We start from the raw sequence: 22,761 nt of genomic DNA on the forward strand, positions 1-22,761 counted from the left end.
CATAAATGCTAAACTGTAAGTCAATAAATGTGTAAAGTCTGTGTAAGGCCTGTTTGAAGCCCCCAGAGAAGCACTCAACAGAATTATCTTTGAAAGATGGGTGCTGAAAGGGTATAGACAGAGAGGAGTCGTATAAAAAAAAAATCAGGACTTTTCTATTAAAAACTAGTCCAGCTGAACTATTCTGGGAATTGCATGGGAAGCAACTTTCTTCCAAAATGTGCTCACATAGAGGACAGAGGGCTGAGGCTGTAAGAGGTGACAGCTGAGGAGGTGTCAGCGTCACACATTTCTGGAGTACTGAGTATTCTGTGGCCAGTTTTCAAAAGCATGCTGCTGTGTAACTCCAAATCCTTTTGATGCAAGTTTATTTGCATTGCTGTAAACTTCAGCAGTATCAGTTTTACCAATGTTACTATTGACCATTTAACAATTTCTTTGATCACAATCTTAGGACGAAAGCAGGCTAAGGATGATGAAATTTCATTCATCTGTTCGGTTTTATTAATGTGAATTTATATTACTTATTCCATTTTCTAGCACATGGCACATGCTTTCCTTTTTATTATCTAGAGAAACCTGCTTTCAAATACAAAATATGTAGAAGCTGTCTTTGCTAATGTGCTTGCAATTGCATTAGGAAAGAAATATTTCAAATGAAGATCAAACACTGTGAGTTCCTTGGCCACTTTGGGAAAATCAGTGATAAAAAAGGCAAGTTAACTGAACGGGCAAAGTGGCTATTCAGGTTGTCCTGAAAGGCATTTTAACACTGAATGACTTAAGAGAAATTGGCTGTTGTTGCCAATACATTGCAGGCTAAGATGTAATATTGATACATCTTCAATATAGCTTAAAGAATTCCCTTAAAATACCCTGATAAACTGAAACCCTTAGGGTGGGAAAAATCCACATCCAGTTGCAATGTCATCTTTAGGTGAGACTGAATATTGTGTTTGGATGTTATAAATTAATACAGAAAGTGCTTTGTTTCTCTAATTGACTGTTAAGATTCCCAAAGACAGCTAGCACAGATATTTATGTCTACACTTCGGACATCTAAAGTGAAATGAGATGATTTCTACCCTTACTTTCTTGAGATTGATCTTTATGCTCTTGCATAAACTGTGGAAGCAGTAAATTTCCATAACTAGGAGATTTTTATGTTATCTGAAAGCATGTTGTCATTTATATAGTATTTTCCAATATAACTGTAGCCAATTCCAGATGTTACCAACTCAGGACAGCTGCAGAAGCAGCCCCTGGTACGAAGGAGCTTATTTGTTGGTCCTTGCTACAGCTTCATGACTGCTTTCCAGCGCAGCCCTTATTTTCAATTTGGGAGATGCTATGTAGCATGTGTAAGAAGGAGGTATCAGGGAATTGAACCTGAACACCTCTGATTCAACAGCCTATCAGTTGTGTTCTTGGTTTAGAGTAGTGTTGATTACATTTTTATGACTGAATCTGGAGTGTCACCTTGTTTCTTAGCTCATTTCTGGGCTTCATAATCACTATCAGCATATTTTTCTTCTGAGAAAAAAGTCCATGCTAGAAAAATATAATTTTCCTTTTATAAAAAGAGATGGCTAAGGAAGAAAAAGGCATTGAATCTTACATGACTAACAGGAGGGGATCTTCTGATGTCAAGCTTACCACACATTTGGTGCAATTTTGTCAAGGAAAGCTTCCTGAACTGTTAAAAGGGATTTCTAATGGGATTTCTAGACATCAACTAGCAAATTTGTGTAAGGAAAGATACAGTGCAGCTACCTCTATACCCTTTTTGAATTCAAGAAAAAAAAAAATCATTTTCATGCATATTCTGCTTGCATTTTGATTATTATATTTGCTGCAAGCAATGAAGGTTATTTTGTAGTGCTTGTCCTAGATGGAGTTTATTTTTGGTAGGAGGCTGAGCCTCTTTATGTTCCTATCAGCTGCTGATATGCTGTTTTAGACAGGATTATCCTGCTGTGAGAAATCATTTCCTCCTCTGAGAAGAAAACATGTCAGCAAACCTGGAGGAGTTGTAGGCAAATGAGTCCCATCTGAGGGCCTTTCTCCTTTTTTTCCAGTGGAATGATCAAGAAGAGTGGGACTGAATATACACCTGAGAAATGTCTGATAACCATGGAGATTCTGAATTGCTGGGTCTTAGATGCCAAGATGAATCACTCTGAATTCTGGAGGAGGACATCCCCAAACCAAGACTCTTCCTTCACTGGCAGATAGCAAAGAACGTACAAGCTAAGGTACTTGTTCAAATGTAAAAAAGCCAGGATATATCACAATCTTCACACAAGTCTCATTTGGCTTAACATGACAGAAGAGTGGAGGAGAAGAGAAATACAGGAGACGACCTAATTTAGAGAATAGTGTTCTGGGACAACTTTTCTCAGAGCAGAAAGGATTCTTACTTGTCTTGCCCCAAAGTAAACTAACAACACTGAGGACACTGATGATAAAGTGGGTCTATTGCTACAATTCTCACGTTGCTCAGAGAAGAGACTCAGAGGAAAATACAGAAAGCAAATTCACCCTGACTCTCACGGACAAGTCTGAAGTGCCTCTAGGATTTCCAGGAAAAGAACCAATGGCCAAATTTCAAATATTTCCATTTCCAAAAGACAGGAAATATACTTAACGATTGCCTTAAGAAATACTCTTTCGACTACAGACTTTTGTTAATCACAACATAATACATATTAGTAACATAACATGCAAAGATTTATTGTCTTACATACTATATCACACTAAGAAGAAGAAAATACTGCAGAGTTTAAGTTTTCAGAAAGATAAAACTATTGCAAGGAGAGTCAAAGCTCTGGGTTTGCTGCTAAGAAGCCGAAGGTAAGGGCAAAAAAGCAGAAAATAAATCAGAAGGTATATTAGCTAGTTCTCAGAGAATATAATTGAAAGGAGGCTAGGGAGGTACATGTTTTTGATGTTAATGAAAATTTGCAGAACTGTGAATTATATGGACTATTAATTAAAATTAATAGATCTTAAAATTATTGCCATTTAAGCACCCTTGATAAAAAAGTCCAGATATACTTTAAAAATTTGGCTGTTTTATTAAGGCATGGGCTGGGAAAGACAGAGGGAGGCCTATTTGAAGAATCAGAGAGATGTTGTGCAACATGCTACTTAAGCAAAAACTAGCACCATGCAGCTTAGCTCCAGTGGTCAAAGTAATCATCACACCATTTCCACCACTAACAAAGGAAGAAAGAGACAGAGGGCTCAATTTACCTGGGAGAAATAAAGATGTCATGATTTATCTTGGAACTTCTTTTAAAATTAGTTTTTTTTTTTTTTTTGGAAATGACTGAATAAATTTAACGTAACTGAAACAACCTGCATTCATGTCATTTGCATTGTGTGATCTGCATGAACTGAGAATGGCATTGAATGCATTCTGAAAACAGAAAACTGTAGTGACATCGCAACCATTCCCAATTAAACAACAAAATAACCAACCAGTCCTGTTTGTCTCTAGTCTCCCTGTCTGCAAGGCACCATTCCCTATCTTAGAGGTGATTAGCTGAAGAATAAGCAGTTATTTAAGATGCATACAATGTAGGTGCAAATTAGATGCTGAAGTTAGGCAAACAGCATCCTAGAAAGCCTAATCTTCAGCCACCCTTCCCCCCTTCTTTAGCTTGGAGAAAGTGCACGTTACGCATTAAAAAAGAGGTCCTCTGGAATTCCAATGCCCATTTAGTTTGAAAAGGTCATAAACATAAAGGTCAAGCTGCAAACTCTGTATTAAACCATGCCTCTACATAAGCCTTCAGGGCTTTTGTTGACATTACTGTGAACTGTGCACAGAGGTCCAAAATCACAAAATACCAGATGGAGTAGGATCAGGTCTAGGTTTTACAACAGCATAGAAACTCTCTCTTGCATCAGCAGTCCTGTAGAGCTTTCCATTTCCTAGAACTAACTTCTACTAATAACCTATGTCTTTCACCGGGCTTTTCAGCCCTAGACACCACTGTTAGAATCACTGCATCACAGAACGGTTTGAGCTGGAAGGGACCTTAAAGCCCACCCAGTTCCAACCCCCTGCCATGGGCAGGGACACCTCCCACCAGACCAGGTTGCCCAAAGCCCCATCCAGCCTGGCCTTGAACACCTCCAGGGATGGGGCATCCACAGCTTCTCTGGGCAGCCTGTGCCAGGGCCTCACCACCCTCTGAGGGAAGAATTCCCAGTGCTCCTCCAAGAGCAAAGTATTGTTATGTCTTTTTTTTTTTTTTTTTCTACAGGATGATATTGCAGAACAAGAAGAATAAGTGTTCTTGATACTGACACTGACTAAAGGCAGCAAAGGTAATCTAAACATGAAACGCTATCTATAACCCTCTCAGGGTGGACTTTGTCTTTGCAGCCTGTATGCAGAGCGTCTGAACAACAAAGTCTTCTGCATGCCTGGGATTGCTGGCTATTCGTATTGCAGAAACGCGGGCTGTTGCTAGCGCTGTTGTTAATAACAGCAGTAATATTTAATGACAACATTCATATGGCAACAGCACCAAACTGGATGGTCAGGGTCATCGATTTCTCATTAAGTCTAGGGGAGCTCTGTCTCCGTGACCCTCTGCATCGTGCAGCATCAGGAGCTATAGCCTATAAGGAAACCATTAGCATTGTTTGAATAGCCAAAATTTAATCCATTTGAAATATTTTAGCCATAAAGGTCACATTAAGTGACAAATTAAAGGCTTAAATTTCATTATGTTCTTCCCATCACCTCTGTTTGTGAGGCAAACGTGAAATATTATTATAAAGTGTTGCTAGATTGCAAATGAGTCTAACAATGTAAAAGAAAGCAGCTGAAGAACGGGGGCTTCTCTCAGTGCTTAACACAGGCAGCATTTTAATGAGTTGGTGAATTCACCAAGGAAAAGACCAAAAGGCTGTGAAGGGCAGAGGAGTCCAGCAAAAGGTTCAAATGGGAAAAAAGTGTCAATAATATCAATAAAGATGGATTTCTCCTGGGACAAAAGTTAGGGTCAGTGAGGAAGAAAAAGGGAATGTAAACATTAGCTAATAAATTGCATGCAGCATACTGAAACAGCCAAGGGAATGGGACGGAAACAGTAGGAAACATATGCTGTCCTTCCCCAGAGGCTAGCAGGAACCCCGGAACATGATAATAGCTTTGGGTTTAATTTTAATGCTGTTGGCACCAGAAACCTTGCTACAAATTCAAAGAGGAAATGCAGCTGCTTCTGCCTTTCATCTGCACAAATTGGCAATAAAAGGTGGATGAAAGTGACTCTGACAGACCCTTTCTCTTGTGGTCCTCGCCCTTCCTGTTGGCTAAACCCATCCACAAATAGCTACGCTGAAATGGAAGCCGGGCTCAATCCCTGCAAATAAAGACTGCTGATGCACCCTTTCCACTAAGTCTGTGGCAAAAGCCTTTGTTTCTCTAATCTTTCATATAGTATTTGCTTTATAACCCTTCATTTAAATAACACCACTTTGTGCAGACAGTGTTTGACATCCCAGGATACACAAACATTACCTACAAGTATCTGCAGATATTAAATACCACTGTAACTTTGCAAGGGTCATTGTGCTGCTGGGGGAAGTCTCGATTTGGAGATCTTTTATTTTAAATGACATAACTGAATTAGCAGTAGAAGCAAGGAAACCATGCTTAGAAACATGGATTCCTGTTTCTCCACTGCAACCAAGTGAGACCCTCTATTCCCTGTCTTTCTGGCAACTACATCCTTAACCGCATTTCCCTGGGATTTTAATACTTCTATGGCTTCTCCTCTGCTTTGCTAAGTATACTTCTCCCTCCCTATTTTTGTAAGCAATTTTATGTGAGGCAATTTTGTGGTTGAAATCTCACATCAAAACACATTTCTCTTTTTCAGCTTGCATTCAAGACAAACTTTTGGTGGCTCCATTTGTAACCCATATGTTGATGCATCCCATTCTGTTTCACAGTTAAATGGATGGCACTGGACTGTGAAAAGTTTGAATTAATTATTTGTGATAAACTGTGGAAAATCCGTGAATAAAATGATAATAATTGGACACAAATACGGTAAAAGCTGTCATAGAAAGAAACGCAGCACATCCATGTGTCGCATTGCATCCTGTCACAGGCACTTATGAAAGATGTAATATAAATTGTCTCAAAGAACTTGCAAAAATAAAAGGCAGCCTGGATAGTTGTATTTTAGCAAATGTGTTTGCACTAAGGGTACCTTCTGTTGAACAGTTCTGCCCACAAGCTGTCTGTAGAATATAGAACATCTCTCGAGCATGCTTGCCACCTTGAAGCAGGGCAGTCGGAAGCAGAAAAAAAAGAACAGAATGCAGAAAAAAAGGTGAAGAAAGAGAGAAATGAGGGACAGCAAGTCTAAGTACCATAAATACATTTAGAAATGAGATTAGCAAAGTATGACAATAGAATTTAAATGACAGACAACATTAAGATTGCAGTAAATAACATACTATGAAAAAAACAATTCAGCCATACAGCGCTTTTTTCAGCTTAGCTAAGGAGTCATAACAAAAGCAGGAATATTATTATTATTGTTATTGCTATATATAAATAGCATTTCCATTTCAGCATTACAAAAGTGGTTTTAATTTTGGGGAGACAGTTCACGGTTAGTTGTCTTGCTCTCAAAACCACATAGCCATACGCTTTGCTTCTGAAGCTTCTTCCCATTGCCACTGGCTCCCAACTTACCGACAATATCAAACCAGAGAGGGATGTTAGATGGCTGCACAGAGACCACCCCAACGATTTCTGTCACTTTATCACTTTCCATGACGGTGAAGTTGTAAAAGGGTTCATCAAAAGTCAGCGGCACTGGCGAGGGCGCAGGCTTTTTTATCCACTCGATGTGGAGGCGTGCAGTTGAAGATTTTTGGGGCCGGCCATTGTCCACTGCCTTTATCTGGTGGGTGTAAAGAAAACAGGACCCAGACTGAGCATCCCAGCTTGGCAGTTCAGACCTAATTCTATCACAAGAAGACACCTTCTTGGAAAACGGACTTTTAATCTTTATGTGAAATCCCAGGAAAAAAAGAGGGATTTAAGCACTTCACTGTTATTCATTTTTTTCCATTACAGTTTAACTTTTCTTTGAAAAGACTGATTTAAAACTGAAACATTTTGACTTAGAACTGCTGATGTAAGGCCCCCTGGAGATGTGCTCCATACATAGATCTCTGTCTCCAGAGCCAACTTCCCTCTCCGATGACATCTTCGAAGCAGTTCCCTCTTGCAGCAAAGGTGGAAGTCCCTGTGTTTTAAGCCATGCACTTAAGAACACATGCTCACCCAGACCATGTTTGATTGCTTTTGTCATCTGTATTACAGATAAGATTGGTATTCCTTATATTACTTTCATTAGTATTTATAATTGAGTTAAATATGTTTCAGATCATTTCCCCCATTTTCCAAAACAAATATAACTTAAAATTTTGCCACACCTATTTTCCTTGTTTTCGTTTCTCAGTAGTGTTCATTAGTGCTGCCCAGTTTGGTTCTAATTCTTTATTTTATAATATATACTAGAGTGATGGATAGACTCGATATTTGCCTGCCATGCTTTATGGTTTTAGCACAGAAAAGACAAGATGACCAGTGACAAACACTAGGGATAAGACAAGGGAGAATGTAGGTTACAAAATGGGTGCTTCATTGAATAACATCAATGCACTGGGAGTACGAGGGATTTTTCTTTTAAAACATAAGTAAATGCTTCTGGCTATATAGGACCACTGGCATACAAAAATGCTGTTACTATGCCTGTTAAAATAGGAAATATTTTCCTGAAATACCATACCCTATTTCTTTCTCTGGAAATGTGTTAAGTGGGTTTGGTGCCAGCGCTCGTCACCCTGCTCGGCTCAGGCTGGCAGGCCCTTAGGGGAAAGAAGCTGAGTAGAAGACCTTCAGCTGCTACATTACAAAAGGGGGCAGATCCCAGACGTGCCCTCCACCTCTGCACAGTGAAAAGCATTCACTCAAAGGGTGCTGGCCTCTGATTACTGGGTATCGCTCAATATTTTGGTATTTATGCTTTTGTTTTCTTGTCACAATTTTCAACCCTATGAAAGTATCTCAACAGAGACTCATTATAAATGTAAAATAGAATGTAAATGACATTGCTTCCTTTACTATGGGCCTCACTGTGGACCTCTGACAATTTTCTGTCTATTATTTTGTACATTTTTGGTGAACTCCTCCAATACAACTGTAGCTTGTTGCTGTAGATGAAGATTACACATGCAAGCTCTCTTTCTTCATATCAACAACACCATCTTGTCTCCTTTCTGTCGTTGGCCACATTTACATGGTTTGAGTTTTGGCAGAATAATTTTGACAGAGATTACTTTTAACTGAAATTGCTGCCACACTTAAATCCTTTAATGCACCAAGAAAGGTACTATTACATACAGTATACAGTACTTCCCTTCCCTGGAGCTTCCAGATTTGGACATTGTAAGGACCTTTCCATGAGGGCAAGCAGTTATGTCCACACAGAAGTTGTATATCCATTTGTAGCCCAGTTCAACATGATATAATTTTGCAGGCAGACAAGCCCATGGTCTTCAGTTTTGTGCATTTAAGGGAATGACTTATGTCAACAATCTGCAAGCTAATTCTGAGTAGTCAGAATAATTCAGTATATGTAACAGCATGAACACTCTCAAACTCAATTGCTTGCTTGTAGCTATATGTGTACATCAGATTTTTTAATACATTCAGACCTATCTATGACTTTATATATAGGTCACAGATTTAACACAGTCATGTATCACTCTTTATACAACAGTCTGTTTTTTTTAAAAAAAGTCACATCAAGGGTTTATATATTGATGGAAGAGTACTTACTGTTAATATGTCGTAACTCCCTGCTGTGAACTGCTTTCTAGAAGAAACCATCCCTGTTTTGGGATCAATAAAAAATTTCCCATCCTCATTTCCATCCACAATGCTGTATGAGATTTCTGCATTAGGGCCTTCATCTTTGTCGAAAGCAAAAGCTCTGTAGATTGGCTCCCCTCTTTTCTTACGATCCCTCTCTGGCAATTTGATCTGATAGACTTTCTCCGGAAACTGCGGTTTGTTATCATTCTCATCCAGAACCTGGACCACCACCCAAACTGAGGACTGCTTGGGAGATGTGCCCCCGTCCGAGACAGTTACCTGAAAAACAACAGCAGCAGAGGCATTATTCTGAATGGGTAAAGCAGAACTTTATAAATGGGCATCGTGAAACACGAGGGAACACCCCTCCTTCCCTCGACCTAACCTGTAGTTTACAAGGTCTTCTGTGTGATAAGTACTTCTACCCAAGACATCCTCACTACAAGCATGCTGAGTATGTATCTGTAATATGCCCAGAATAGCGAATAAAGGAATCAGGAAGATTTTTCCTTTTGAGATAGATCTATAACAGGTAAGCTGTGGAGGAGGAACCTATTCCTCAAAACAGCAAATCCTTTTATCTCAAACTTGGCAAGACTTTATCTCAGAAGAAGAGTGAACTGGAATTAAACCATAAGCAGTATATCTACTTTTTTCCAAACATATTTTAAAATTTCTTCAGTCACACAATGAAGAATTTCTTCTAAATCTTAAAAGAATCTCTGTCATTTTTTCCCATTAATTATTTGGAATTTCTTAAACAATGACAGGATTTTCTGTCGGTTCTTTTCATTCATTACCTGGGATTTGACAGCTCATTAATTCCAAAACTACTTTAGATGACTGTAAGAAGCACAGAAAGGCACGTAGTAAAAAAAGTCTGCTGCACTTTGTAAAGAGCACACTATGCTGGCACATATACTTAAAAAAAAATCTTTGAGACAAAAGTTAGTTAGTAATTTAGCTGCAACTTAAACAGAATTGCTAATACGTTTCAGTCTGAAACACTGTGAAAAAGAGATGATCCAAGTTCAACAAACACTCAAGAGCTTCAATAATATGCATTTAAAATGCAATCAATATGTTTCAAACTTCTCCCTAAAATTTTTGATTGCATTTCGTAAAGATAAAGAAACAAAATAGAACGTTATTTCTGTTTGCATGAAAGAAGTTCAGATTTCACTTTCAGCTACGTATGCTAACATGGGAAATCCCACAGTAGCAATTTTTTGTGATAGCAAGCCAAGATATTACATGCAGTTGTCTGGCCTGTACCTATCCTTGCACATTGATTGCTTTGCTGGTTAACTATTCGGTGCTTTATTTCACCTTAAATGTTTCTGTGCTCCCTTACAATAATATACTCCTGATGTCCAATCCTGAGGCAAAGCAAACATTTTCTAGGAATCCTGTCCCATGCTGTTGTTCTCGCCTTGCAACAAGATATCTAAACTTACAGTAACCTTGATTTAGTACTGAAACCAGCAGAAAAATAACATTTTCAAAGAGAAAAGCAAAACACTGTTACTATTTCCTGTTTTAACTATACTTTCAAAAACTGATACATTAGAAGCGATTAAAGCGTTAAGGACTTAAATCCCTTATTTACAGATAAATAACTGGTGTGGCAATATACAGTGGCAACATGAAATCCCCCAAATCAGCCTGAAACTTATTTGGAGAGCACAGCCTGTTCCCCCAGAGATTTATAACGGCCTCTCTCTCCTAAGACCGCCACCAGGGTTGGCGATTAGCACATGCTGGGATGGCCAACTCATGATGGGGAGCTGAGATCCAGTCGGGATTGTCCTCAACACGCCTGCCACCAATGTGCCACCTGTCAGCAAGGGGGCAGCGGGTGCTGGTGGCTTGTGGGGAGAGCACCCATAGCTCGTGGCTGCTGCGCTCAGCCATCCAGATCCCACTCGACTCACTTTCCAAAATGGCATTTATCCCACCAAAAGGCAGCACACGTGGCTGCGGATCTGCCTTTCTACCCAGAGAAAGCAATGCCACCGGGGAGCTCAGCCATTCTGCTTTAATGCTCTGGGACAACTTCAGAATTTTTTCAGCAAGCAAAAAGCCAGTTCTGCCAATATTACCCCTTCCTATTACAGGCTTTCAGCAATGAATAACTTTTGACCCATTTTTAAGGCTGATCCCCTCTATTTTTGTTCTGCTTTGGCAGAATTGGCTGAGCTCTCAGCAAAAACACAGGTTAACAAAGAAAATCCTCTTTTGGGATTTCTGCTGACTCTACAGACAAAGTAATCAATGATACTGGGCAGCACAGGAAGGCTGTAGTACACAGAAACAAAAGGAGACACACTTATTTAAATGTTGAACAAGAATACAAAAAATATGTATTTTTGGTGGGGCTAATGTTTTTAATGCATAGAAAATACAATTAAGACTCAGGAAACTTGTTTTCTGAACAGAACATGAGTGAAAGTTTAAGAAAAAAACAAAAACAAAAACATTTTCCTCAAGCTTTAAAAACTATGACCTAAAAAGAAAAAGGGGGAAAAAAAAGCAGGGTGGAGAAAAAGTTTACAAATAGTAGTAATAATAAAATCTCTGAAAACCAGTGATACAAGCAGCCAAGCAACTGTGATGAAAAACCTGCTTAAGTCAAGATGCTGCTTGAGAAGCTAAGCCATCCTCATGTCTTACCAGCCCACAGTCTCACAGTTTGTTAGGTTACTGCTGAAATCATGACTAAAATGGTATGGCACCAAATAGGTACAGGCACTTGTTTGTTTTTGTAAGCCAAGACACATGGGAAATCCTTTCTGCAACAGAAAAGTTGCACTGAAAATATTTGCTGACAGCTAATTGAAAATAGAAATGGCTAAAACACAAAATGTCAAGCAATTAACAGAAATTAACAGAGAAGTTCTGGAGTTAGTCAGTTCAGCTCTGTCTAAAATTTTACATCCCCAGAGAGGAAGACATACCAGCTAAACCTTTTTTTCTGGGTGACACTCAAAACTTTTCAAAACAACAGGTTCCAGCTCTGCTCGAGAAGCTCCGAGTGCCAGACATGGGAAGCTGAAGTGTGAGTTAAAGCCCTCTCATTGCAGGCGTGTAAATTAATTAACTAAGCCACCCCCACACCAGAGATGTGATTATGTGATTATTATGTGAATATGACCCTCTTTTCTACACCATCAGCCTAACCCCAGACCAGGCTTTTTATATTCCAGCTACGAACAGGGTATAGAGCTGCAGAAATTTCCTCTGGCCCTACAAAAAATAAAAAAATAAGAGAAACAAAAGCAAAACAAAAAAAATCACCACCACATTAAAACAAAATAACATTATTATTATTTTTTTCCCAGACAACCCAGCACAGTGTCAAAACAAACCGTAAGGAACTGGGGGGGCTGGAGCAGCTGCCCATCAGGACACTGCATCACACCAGCATTTAGGGGCCCCTCTAACCAATGCAATTTCAATTCAAACAGAACCACAGTTCTCAGCAAAATCCTCAAACAGCTGGAAATCACAGGGAAAAGTAACCAGGGAGGGAAGGGAGGTTGGGACATTTGTAGGACACAGAAGCTAATTCGCAGCTGGTATCTTTGGAAATGGGAAAGGCAGATGTGCAAGGCATCAGCTTGCCAGGAGAGAAGCTGTCATTCAGGACCAGCAAGGTCCTTTCATTTAGAAGCCTGCAGATGGCACGGTGGGAAGAAAACAGAGAAGAAAAAAAAAGGTGATATACATCAATGACAGAGAAGACACTCTCGACATACACTTGTGAAGATACGGCATCAAAAACCCCAGAACAGGTGAATCTCTGAGAAATCAAGGTAGGGAAATGGCTAGTTCAGCATCAAAGCCTTCCCAGAGGAGAAGAGGAATTGCTGCTTGGTTGGCTTGCGCTTTCCTAAATGCTGAACACCTTCTCCAGCCATGCTGATTCTGGTATCCGGACACCAATGGGTGCAGACACGCTGATTCTTGCCCAGGTACAGCATGAGATGGGGTCGGCCAGCTGCTATCCCCTCTGCCTTTCTGGTTACATGTTGCTGCTAAAGCTGTGTCAACACAGACTAAACGGAGGCCACCACCTCCCAGAGCTGGGATACAACCATGGAAGCAGCTGAGGTTTAACTCCCTGACCCACCATACAAAGGGATGATCCATTCACCAAGGCAGAAATATCTTAAAAGGAAGATGACAACGTGTTTTATGGGGTCTGATGGCATCAGAAAGCAAGAATATGAACTTTATATACCATTTTCATGGTAAATTCTTAAGCATCACTGCTGTTTTCCCACAACCTAGACAGTTCCTCTGTAATTTTCTTCATAAAATGAACAGTTTTTCAGGTATCTGAATTAACCTGCTGGCTTTAATGTTTATAATTTTACTGAACCACATCAGCCAGCACACACACTTGTTTTGGTCACCTGGAAATCTCTTTGATACAATAATGTACCTTCAGCTGTCAGAACCAGGACATAAACTCCTGAAATTCCTTCTACTTATATTAGACTTTTTTTTTTTTTTGAGAAAAACACACAAAGACTATCTCCTTCTGCAGAATGCAGTAAATTCAGTATAACAACAGAACTTTGAAAATCTGGGTAAGTCAATTTCCATCTCTTTTGCACAGTGTTTGGTCTGCAGACTTTAACACTACCTGAAATAAGTTTACAGGAAACCAGGACTGAGAGATACTCTGTCATATTCATTTTTATGTTGGAACCCCACAGATCAACTACAAAGACATTTCCGTAGCGGTGGACCTTCACAGTGAAAACCAAGGTCAACATTATTAACATGCAACATCTGGAATGTTAGATATGAAAACTTCTTATTTTTATGACCATGGAGAAGGCATGGAGGAGACATTTCTACGACTGAAGTGTTGGTTAAAACACAGGGTAGGTCTAGCAGACCTCAATGCTGGTGACATTAATCATTGATCTTGAGACAGTCACCCTTTTTAGAAATTGGAGGGTGACACAACTGAAGAAGGATTAGCCTCCAAATTTTTTCAGAATACCTATGCAATTGTGAGGACCACCTTCCTGACTTAGAAGTACAACGCAGAGTCTCATTAACAAAAGCTCATGACTTCCAAGATAATTATTAGCTCAGCTGGAGAGAGTAGCTAGCAGGGATCTTACTTTAACAAGTACAACAAGACAATCAGCAGGTGTTTAATATGAGTTATCAAGCCTCGAGAAGAACAAGAATCTTCTTCGATATCATTCCTTGGCAGGAGGAAATACTCAGCCTAACCAATTTTTAAGTCAAGAGGGGCTGCCACATTACTGTCGTTAGCATTGCAAAATGCTGAAGATGTCATATTTGCTTGTTTATTTTCCTTCGTGTGATACTACTTAATGCAAAAAGACTGAGCCAAGATGCCTGCCTCTCATCTGAGGAGTGTGCATAATGAGGCTTTCAGGTAAAAAATTCTCCCTTCCCCCAGCAGCAAGGCCGATTTTGCTTAGAAAACTTTAGAAAAGAGAATCTGGTTGAGTTACTGGAGACAGAAAAATGATCAAAGGGAGTCTGAGAGCTGAGGCATACCCCCGCTGTTAGTGACTAATGGGTTTGTTTCTTCTGCCAATGCGCAAACGAGCTGCAATACCTATTGTAAGAGTGTCTGGAATTCAGCCCAAGTAAGAGAAATAAAAGACGATAAAGGAGAGCTCATTGAAGGCTGAATGAAACCTTAAAGTCAAATACACTGAATTACTCTCTATGCCTACTTCAGAGAGAGACTTAAGTTTGCAGCTAAATTCTTACAAGGACATATTTTTCTGAAATACATGATACTACTGAACTACATGTCGGATTATTGGTACAAAGTGAAGGTAGCCAGGGTCAAAGATATACAAAATAGAATAGAAAAACTCCATGTTACATATTTTATTTATTTATTTATTTGTCCAACACAAATACTGGTTTAGCTGTAGCAAACTAGATTATTTTTTTAAAGCCTTTATTTGGCAGCTTTGGAAAATAAGTGGGCATCTGTTTATTTCACATACCCTAATAGAATTTAGTGCTGTCCCAAAAGACAAATTTCTTAAACACTTCTTGTAGGAAACAGTGTCAATCCTATCAATATGATCTTTCCTGATTTCCTTTAAATGTGTTAATAAGGGGTACTCTTGTTTTCAATCATAAAAAATTAATACATTCACTCTGGCCAACTATGAGAAATAAATAATTTAGAGTACTTCTAAAATACAGATTATTACTGACATAAACTCTCTAGGTGGCTGATTAGAAAAGTCAATGGCTTCCAGCCACAACCAAGCTAGAAAGCGATGCATAATGGTCTGTTACGCCATTTGAGAATTAACGATGACATCAGGTAATTTCAACACTGTATTGCCAAAAGACAGGAAGGAAGGAAGGCAGGCTTTTTCATTTGGAGTTAAATGCTCCCTGCAGTATCTGCAAACCTAAATATTAGAAGAGCGTGCTGAAGAAAGTCTTACAGGCTTCAAATCTTAACCTTTGTCACTCATAGTACTGAGACCAGAAGACGGTAAACAAATGGGAAACTATGACCAGGCAGTATGAAATATCAGAATGGGTGACCTGAAGGTCCAGAAATACTCCTAATTAAAATCAAAAAGTCCCTTAATTTGTGTCCTACTTTATTCTACAAACTTTTTGAAAAATTAAAAAGTAAACAAAAGCCATAAACTCTGAAAAGAAACTTTGGACTTGCATTTTAGCTTTAGTAGCAACACATGGAAGGATCTGCATAGCTTTCAACACTGAGTCTATAAAAGAAAAATAATTTTCCATGGGCATTACTTTTAAAACTTGTTACAGTTTGGAGACACTGGCAACCTTTGTGCATTAGGCTGTGTTTACAGTATTCTTCAATGGGTATGTGCTGTGATGAGTGCAGAACCAGGTACTGCTCCATTAAATTCCCATGATGACAGAACAGTCTGTTCTATTTCACAAGTAACTCCTTTAGGTAATCTCAAAATAGCATCTTCCCCTTCTTTTCACTAAGTAAAAAGAAAACTATAGTCCTCAGGAGTAACAAGCTCATCTAATTTTGTCTGTGACAAACTGTAGATAAAATTTTGCCTGGAAGTGATTCTACCAATCACTACAGTCCAAATGTGCCTCCTACTTCCCTAGGTGGTGTTAAATACAAATAACCTTTACCTCTACTACCTAACAGTAGTATGTAGTCAGTTATGATTCAGTTGACAATCACCTGTTAAGAGAAAGTGCTGCTCTAGGACTTTTCCTGACCTCTTAGGCTATACCACCACCAACTAAAGTGATGCTTGATCTTGATGTTATCACATCCCTTGTCACGGAGTTTGTAACTAGAGGAATGGAAATTTTGAGATGATCATAGTAGGACATCCATCTTTGTCTCCAAATAACAACTGTAAAGGCATTTTGAATACATTAAAACCTTCCTTTTTTAGTTGAAGAGGCTACAATAATGAATCTTGCTAACCCAACATATGATGAAGGAAAAATTGGAAAGATGAAGACACTCCAAATAGTCCTCTTACGATATCTGGACGCATTAATGTTTAACCAGCTTCAAACTGACACCTTACAAACATGATAAAGACCGATATGTGATTGCTTAAAAACAATTTTTATAGGGATTTAGAACCTCTTTAGAATAACCTATTACTAAACAGAAGTATAACTACCCTAATAGCCTCTAAGCAAGAAAGAAGATAAAAGTTGTGTATTGATCTTCATAGCAAACTTTGAAGAAGGTGTTTAGCTCCTGCTGATAGCAAAGATTAGAATCAAAGAGTTTTGTGAACAGAAAATGATGAGTAGTCAAATCTGCGAATATTTCACTTCAAGCAGCTTTAAATAAAGTCAAGCTTGCAAATTAAGATCCTAAGGCAGTTTAATGTTAGTAATTTCTATGTCGATTGTAATTCCATTCATACCTGAATATCTACTTCAGCCATTTGTGGATTTTACTTTTCTCATTATAAAAAACACTTGTGATCAAATATTGATATGTGAGACCATTCGTCTATACTATATCTACCTCTACGGATAATGCCCTTCTCCAAAAACCTTATCTCAGCACTCAAGAAATACACTTGCTCTCAGTCTCTGTGCTTCGGAAGAGGTATGTATCAACTTCTAAGCTCACTGCACTAACCTTTTCTCAAATATTCAACTACCTTTCATTTTCCATCCACAAAACTCACTTGATTACAATCTTCACTATAAGCAGGAACCAAACTCCTTCAAAGTTTACTCAAAATTACGAAGACTGTTGCACATTCCCAGTCTTCTCTTTTTCATACTAGACCAGTCAATATGTCTAATCATGTACTAGTGAGAGAATTATTTTGGATTTAATAAAGATATAAGATTTTATCGATGCTTCCAAGAATTTTTCTTACAGCTAATGTAAATAATTTATTTTATGTCTCAACTATCAGCAGAAAGACTATGCTCAAAAATACATGCTAATATATTGCCAGAATTTAATCAAGCTATAGTCATTGTGGAGTTAATTAATCAAGCAGCAAAACAAATTATACTTTACATCCTTGTTCTGGTGTGCAGCTGCATCATTTTGTAGTGTAGGTCCCCAGATATTCAAACTGATGGGAAATTAAGGTACAGCAACTCTTTTATTAGAAACTCTCAAACACAGTGCAGATGATTGACTCTGTGTGGCAATACCCCTCCAAATATTTCGCCGTAAGTCAGTAGCACTGCCTCATGCTAACACAGTACATGTTGCTGAACTTACTCAAAGAAAAGACATAATGCAGGAGCTTGCTCTGCATGTCGTTAGAGATATCATATGGCATGCAGTTTCTGTTACAACAGAGTAATAACTTCAAAGAAAACTTTCAGTATTCCATTGAAATGTTGTCTTCTATTCTGAACTATAATCTTAAAACTTACTTTTTAAACAATTTTAGGCATGCCAACAGCCAGTGCTTTCTGCAAGTTGATGAAACAGCCTTAGGTGAGGCTCTGTGATGGTCAGCCTTGAAACAATATTTCTATTATTCAGTAGGTAATACATTTATTTGGCTACCGTTGAGTTAAAAGATACATGCTGTAATTCATAGTTATTTACTTTATAGGTACAACACATCCAAATTCTATTCCACTTTATGAAGCAGAATCATGTATTTTCAAAGGAAAGGTAGCAGTGTGTTGTTGTTGTTGTTGTTGTTGTTTCTTTTCAATTGCTCTAACAAGCACCCCTTGGTTATGTTAACAGTGGATGACACCACCTTGTCTCTGGCAGAAAGGCAGATTAAGATGCATCCATCCCCATCTCCAGCTCCTCCTCCAGCCATTTGTTCTTCCCCTGTCATCGGTTTGCAGCCACCTTCACCCATCAATAAACTGTTTGTGCATCTGTGCTACTAACAGGATTACTGAAATAATCAGGGTTTAAAATGCACTGCTGAAAGAAAACAAAATCCCCCCAAAGGCAGATGGTTAACTAGTCTTGGGGTGGCAGTGAGGAAGCAGAACAAGGCAATGAGTGGCAGGTCCCTAAGTCAGGGGAAGGAGAAATTTCTAAGAATGTTTTAGCCACTGAAGGAAAATGCATTGTTTAACCACAGTTTTGGTGAGGAATTCTGCTATTTCTCTACAGATAACCTCTTACTCATCTCCCTATTCCCAAAACCCTACCGCAGAATTCGTCACTTATCAACAAGCCTTTGATCAATATCAAAGTAGCCCAAACCAGAACCAGACATCTCAGGGTGAAAGCCATAGAGTCCCATCAGTAATTGCCATAAACATCCGATTTCCATCTTACACTATTTTTCTGCAATACACAAGAAATAATGAATGCTCTTCATCCACACATATGCTGGGAAAATTCTATGTAGAATGTCTCAAAGACAGTTTTATAGCTGATAGCCTGACTTGTAGTCTCTGACATTTAAACGCAATTTTTATTTTTCCATGTAAAAATGAAGCTTCTAAAGTTTTATGTTCAAAATAAAGCTTATCAGTTAAAAATCTGATTAAGAAAAAATGAATTTCTTACTCAGGTAGAAAACATATAAAATCAGACCCTTAAGGGGTATAGTTCATTTCCAATTTTTGATCCTAGGGAGATATTTTAAATTTGTAAAAGGCCAAAAAGGACTTCTTATACCTCATAAATTTCACTGGTTTTAGAGAACTGTCACTCAGGAAGATTGTTGTGACCTTACTCATTGATCAAAAAGGAAAAAAAATCAAGAGTTCTTTTGGTGATATTCAAGTTATTTGATATAAGTTTCTTTCATTAACAATGAGGTACGAAGTAAAATTTCAGTCCACTTATATGAGAATATGATTACGATTACTATGTAAATCAAATGCATGTTTGAATAAAGTTATTTTTTTTGGTTAGGTAAGGACTAAAAAATGCTCAGAAAACCAGGTTGCAAGATAAATATAATAAGATAAAGGCGATAAGCATGAATAAGGAGGTTCGTTGTTGGAGCTGTTTCTAGAGTTTATTTTTTTTAATGACAATTTCATCCTGTTTTTGTCAGACCAGGTTAAAGTTAACTAAATCAATATTTGCTTTGATTTTAGTAATAAAAATTCTACTTGACTTCTTGATGTCTACTTCACAACTTTCTGTGACAAATTAATTTTAGACAGATAATAAGCATTAATTGGGCCGTATTTAATCACAGTTTCATCTAATAGGCAACACAGACAAGCCTGATTATCTCGCTCTCCACTTGCCTTCAATTCAAAGTGTCTATAAATATCTACTATCCGGTTTACATTGACATGGGGGTCACTTCTACAAGCTGGTTGAGAATCAGCATGGGACTGTGAGCTGGGAAAAATTCAGATGCTGATTTTGGAGCAAAACTCATATTCATGGACAACCTTTTTACTTCTCCCAAACTCAGTTTCCCAATTTGAAAAGTCATCCTGGAAAGCAGGCTCAGGAATGATGTCCAAGACAAAATATTTGAAACTGAAATTCAGCTAACTGTTCATTCAATATAGGACAAGAGCCATCGGTCCCTTCCCTGATGGGTGCATTAGGTCTCCGAGTTTCATCTGAAATAGTAAAACCATTTTTTTTTTTTTTTCCAGTAGACGATACTGACACAGCAAAGTATAGATTTAAGGACCAGTGCACTGTAACACTTTCTCATTTTGTCAGTTCAGTTCTCTTTTCAGCTTTCTCTCTGCTGAATTACTACAAACCTCCACAAGCACCTGATTAGTCTTGGGATCCCAAACCACACCAGGGACAGTTGGGTATGCACATACTGCATGGCTAGAGATACAGGGAAAGTCTAAAGATGTGTTTCCCTGCTGAACCAAGCTCGTGTTGTCTGAGTAGCCAAAGAATTACAGATAGCTGCTTGGTGGCGAAGGACCCTGCCAGCTGTGGAATCCTCTGACTTGGAAGTCAGTGGGAATTTTCCCATTTTGATTTGATGACAACAGGGTTTCACTAGAGCTCAACAACCTCAGTTGTTTTTATTTTTCATTCAGCTTTTGCCCAGCCCTCACCTCCAGCTACATAACAAGCGAAGTACCTGAAACTTGTACACCTTCAGCTAAAGGGTAGAGAAGATGTGCACCACTCTAGCAGCACAACAGTAGGCATCATAACTGACCAGGAAGAGTCATACTTTTACACTCTGGCAAACAGATGTTGTTTTAAGAAACAGTGATATCTTACATAATTCTCATCTTTAAAATGTTTTTTTTCCTGTTGGAAAAATTGTTACACATATAGCTAGTGATCCTGCAAAGACCAATGTATATGAATAATTTTCAAAATGTCTTGGGACCATACTGACAACATAAATAAATAGGTGTGAGTATAGGAACAAGGTCATCTTAGGGATTATGAAACTCAACATGAAACTCAGTCCCGCGGTTTTAACATTCCAAATGTGTTGCAAAGAAAAAAAAAATCTTGGCCAGAAAACTGGATTTCCCTGAGTAACACTCAGAACCCATTAAAAATGTTCAGGTTATTAATATTAATTAATCAATTAATACTATTATAATTAATTAATTATACAGTTGCCTGGAGTCCTGGAGAGGGATCTTTGTGTGCCTGAATAATAAAAAGATGACATTCTACTCCTGCAATGCAGGAGGAATTTTAAAAGAACGCAACTTTTAAAATATTCTTAGCACTTCTATTCTTCTGCAGTGTTAGTCTTTAACGTGCATTTGATTTTTGCAGCCACAGGATGGCATTAACTGCTGTGCAAAAGGGCAGTTAAATGCCATTTGACCCTAGGCAGTGTACTTTCCATCCGGGGAAGGGAAATATTTCATCAAAAATGATTAATATCAATTCACTACTTTCTACTGATGGCAACCATTTCTTCGAGTATGTAGTATCAAGATCTTACCATGCACATTCCTGAAGGTTCAGGTTCTGAGAGTGTGGATATCAAGGTCCTCAACAGATACTTCTTTTGCCTGACTTCAGTAATTTGGGACCTTCCAAAACCACAGAGCAGCAATTCCAACTTCGGTACCAACAACTGCATAGAGCACTTTCACTTCCAAGGTTTATGGAGTCATAGTAACTCTTTAATGGATTTATATAGGCTCATAATTTACTGGTTTTTTTTCCCATTAAGGCTGTATATAGAGTAGGTGGTGACACATGGCATGCCAGCGGGAAGACAGTTGGACTGAATGAATGGCCAAGGTGACTGATAATTGGATTGCAAATGTCAAAGTGTGTGGTTGAAAAGCCAGGTATATCAACCCACACATCCTTTTCCCAGTTGTGAAATTAAAGTTAGGAGCAGGCACAATAAGCTACACGTAGTTCCGATTTATAGAGGTGGGTCTGAAGGCAGCAGTAAGCAGCATCCAATTAACTTCAGTAGAGATGTCCAAGGCCACTGGTAAAATGACTGGATTTAGAGTGATGAGCAAGAATGTCAGACCGAGAGACAAACTAGTAATGCTATTAACCTTTGTGAGATTGCCCTGCCGATAATGTGATCTGGGGGACAATAAAACATGGCATGAGACAATATGCCCAATTTGCTAGTGCAAGACTGATACATGGGAGAAAAACAAGAATTTTCCTTGATTCATTTTATGGGCCTCCAATTAGCCCTCAATAGGTGAAGGGAGAGAAGGGAGGGAAGCAGAAGGAGTCCCTCTAATGAGTTGCTTTGTTGGTTTGTAGCAGAAGAGATTGAAAAAGAAAAGTTTTAGGAGCTGCTTTGCTTTTGAGGAAGTCTCAGGGGGTGTTAAATGGGCTGGGCACTTTGCTGGAAATAGCCGTGAGAAAGCTCCTGATTTATGGGAGTGCTTGAACAGCACAAGTGCATCCTGTCAGGCTCAGTGCTGGAGGCGTGATCCCTTGGCACAGGGAGATCAGATATGTCAGCCCCATGCACTAATCCCGATGGTTAGATGCTGGGGTCATGATGTGCTGATGCTTGCTCATGATGACACCATCTATAATACCACCACTGCTTCCTTTGGGAAACGGCACATAAAATATGCAGATATGCTTGTTCTCTGTAACTGCATCTAGTTTTAGAAGTGGAGGACTAAGAGAGGGTCTAATCCATGGATTACTGATCTGACAAAGTATCTAAATCTTATTTACAGGCTCAGTGAAGCAAAGGCAATTTGTCAATCACGAGAAGTTTAAGATGCAATTCCTGCTTTGCTTTGTGAGTCTGGTGATTCTATGTGCTCAAGAACCTTTACAAAACAGAGCATGAATATGTAATTGATTGAGCTGCGACTGTTTAGACATCCAAGAGCCAGTGGAACATGGCTGCACACCTAGAGAAGCCAGGGGGCTCTCAAGTTTCAGAGCTTGGAGGTTCTCAGTCTATGCTATGGCGAGGAAGAGAGGG

General features: G+C 38.8%; 1 protein-coding gene across 22 annotated transcripts in view; it reads right to left on the bottom strand.

Moving 5' to 3' along the window:
• Positions 1–22,761, bottom strand: part of FAT3 (FAT atypical cadherin 3) — a 426,083-nt gene that overhangs the window by 101,647 nt on the left and 301,675 nt on the right. For 19 of the 22 annotated variants that reach the window (XM_080567237.1, XM_080567235.1, XM_080567238.1 and 16 more), the window contains 3 exons: positions 8,885–9,199; positions 6,728–6,938; positions 6,237–6,305 (listed from right to left, as the gene is read on the bottom strand). In XM_080567237.1, coding sequence (XP_080423363.1) covers positions 6,237–6,305; positions 6,728–6,938; positions 8,885–9,199 — 595 coding nt within the window. The remainder of the gene's footprint in view (positions 1–6,236; positions 6,306–6,727; positions 6,939–8,884; positions 9,200–22,761) is intronic. The other 3 variants (XM_080567230.1, XM_080567225.1, XM_080567232.1) reach the window with 1 other exon arrangement.

This window comes from Anser brachyrhynchus (genome assembly GCF_964034855.1).
Source record: "Anser brachyrhynchus genome assembly, chromosome: 1".
Lineage (NCBI taxonomy): Eukaryota > Metazoa > Chordata > Aves > Anseriformes > Anatidae > Anser > Anser brachyrhynchus.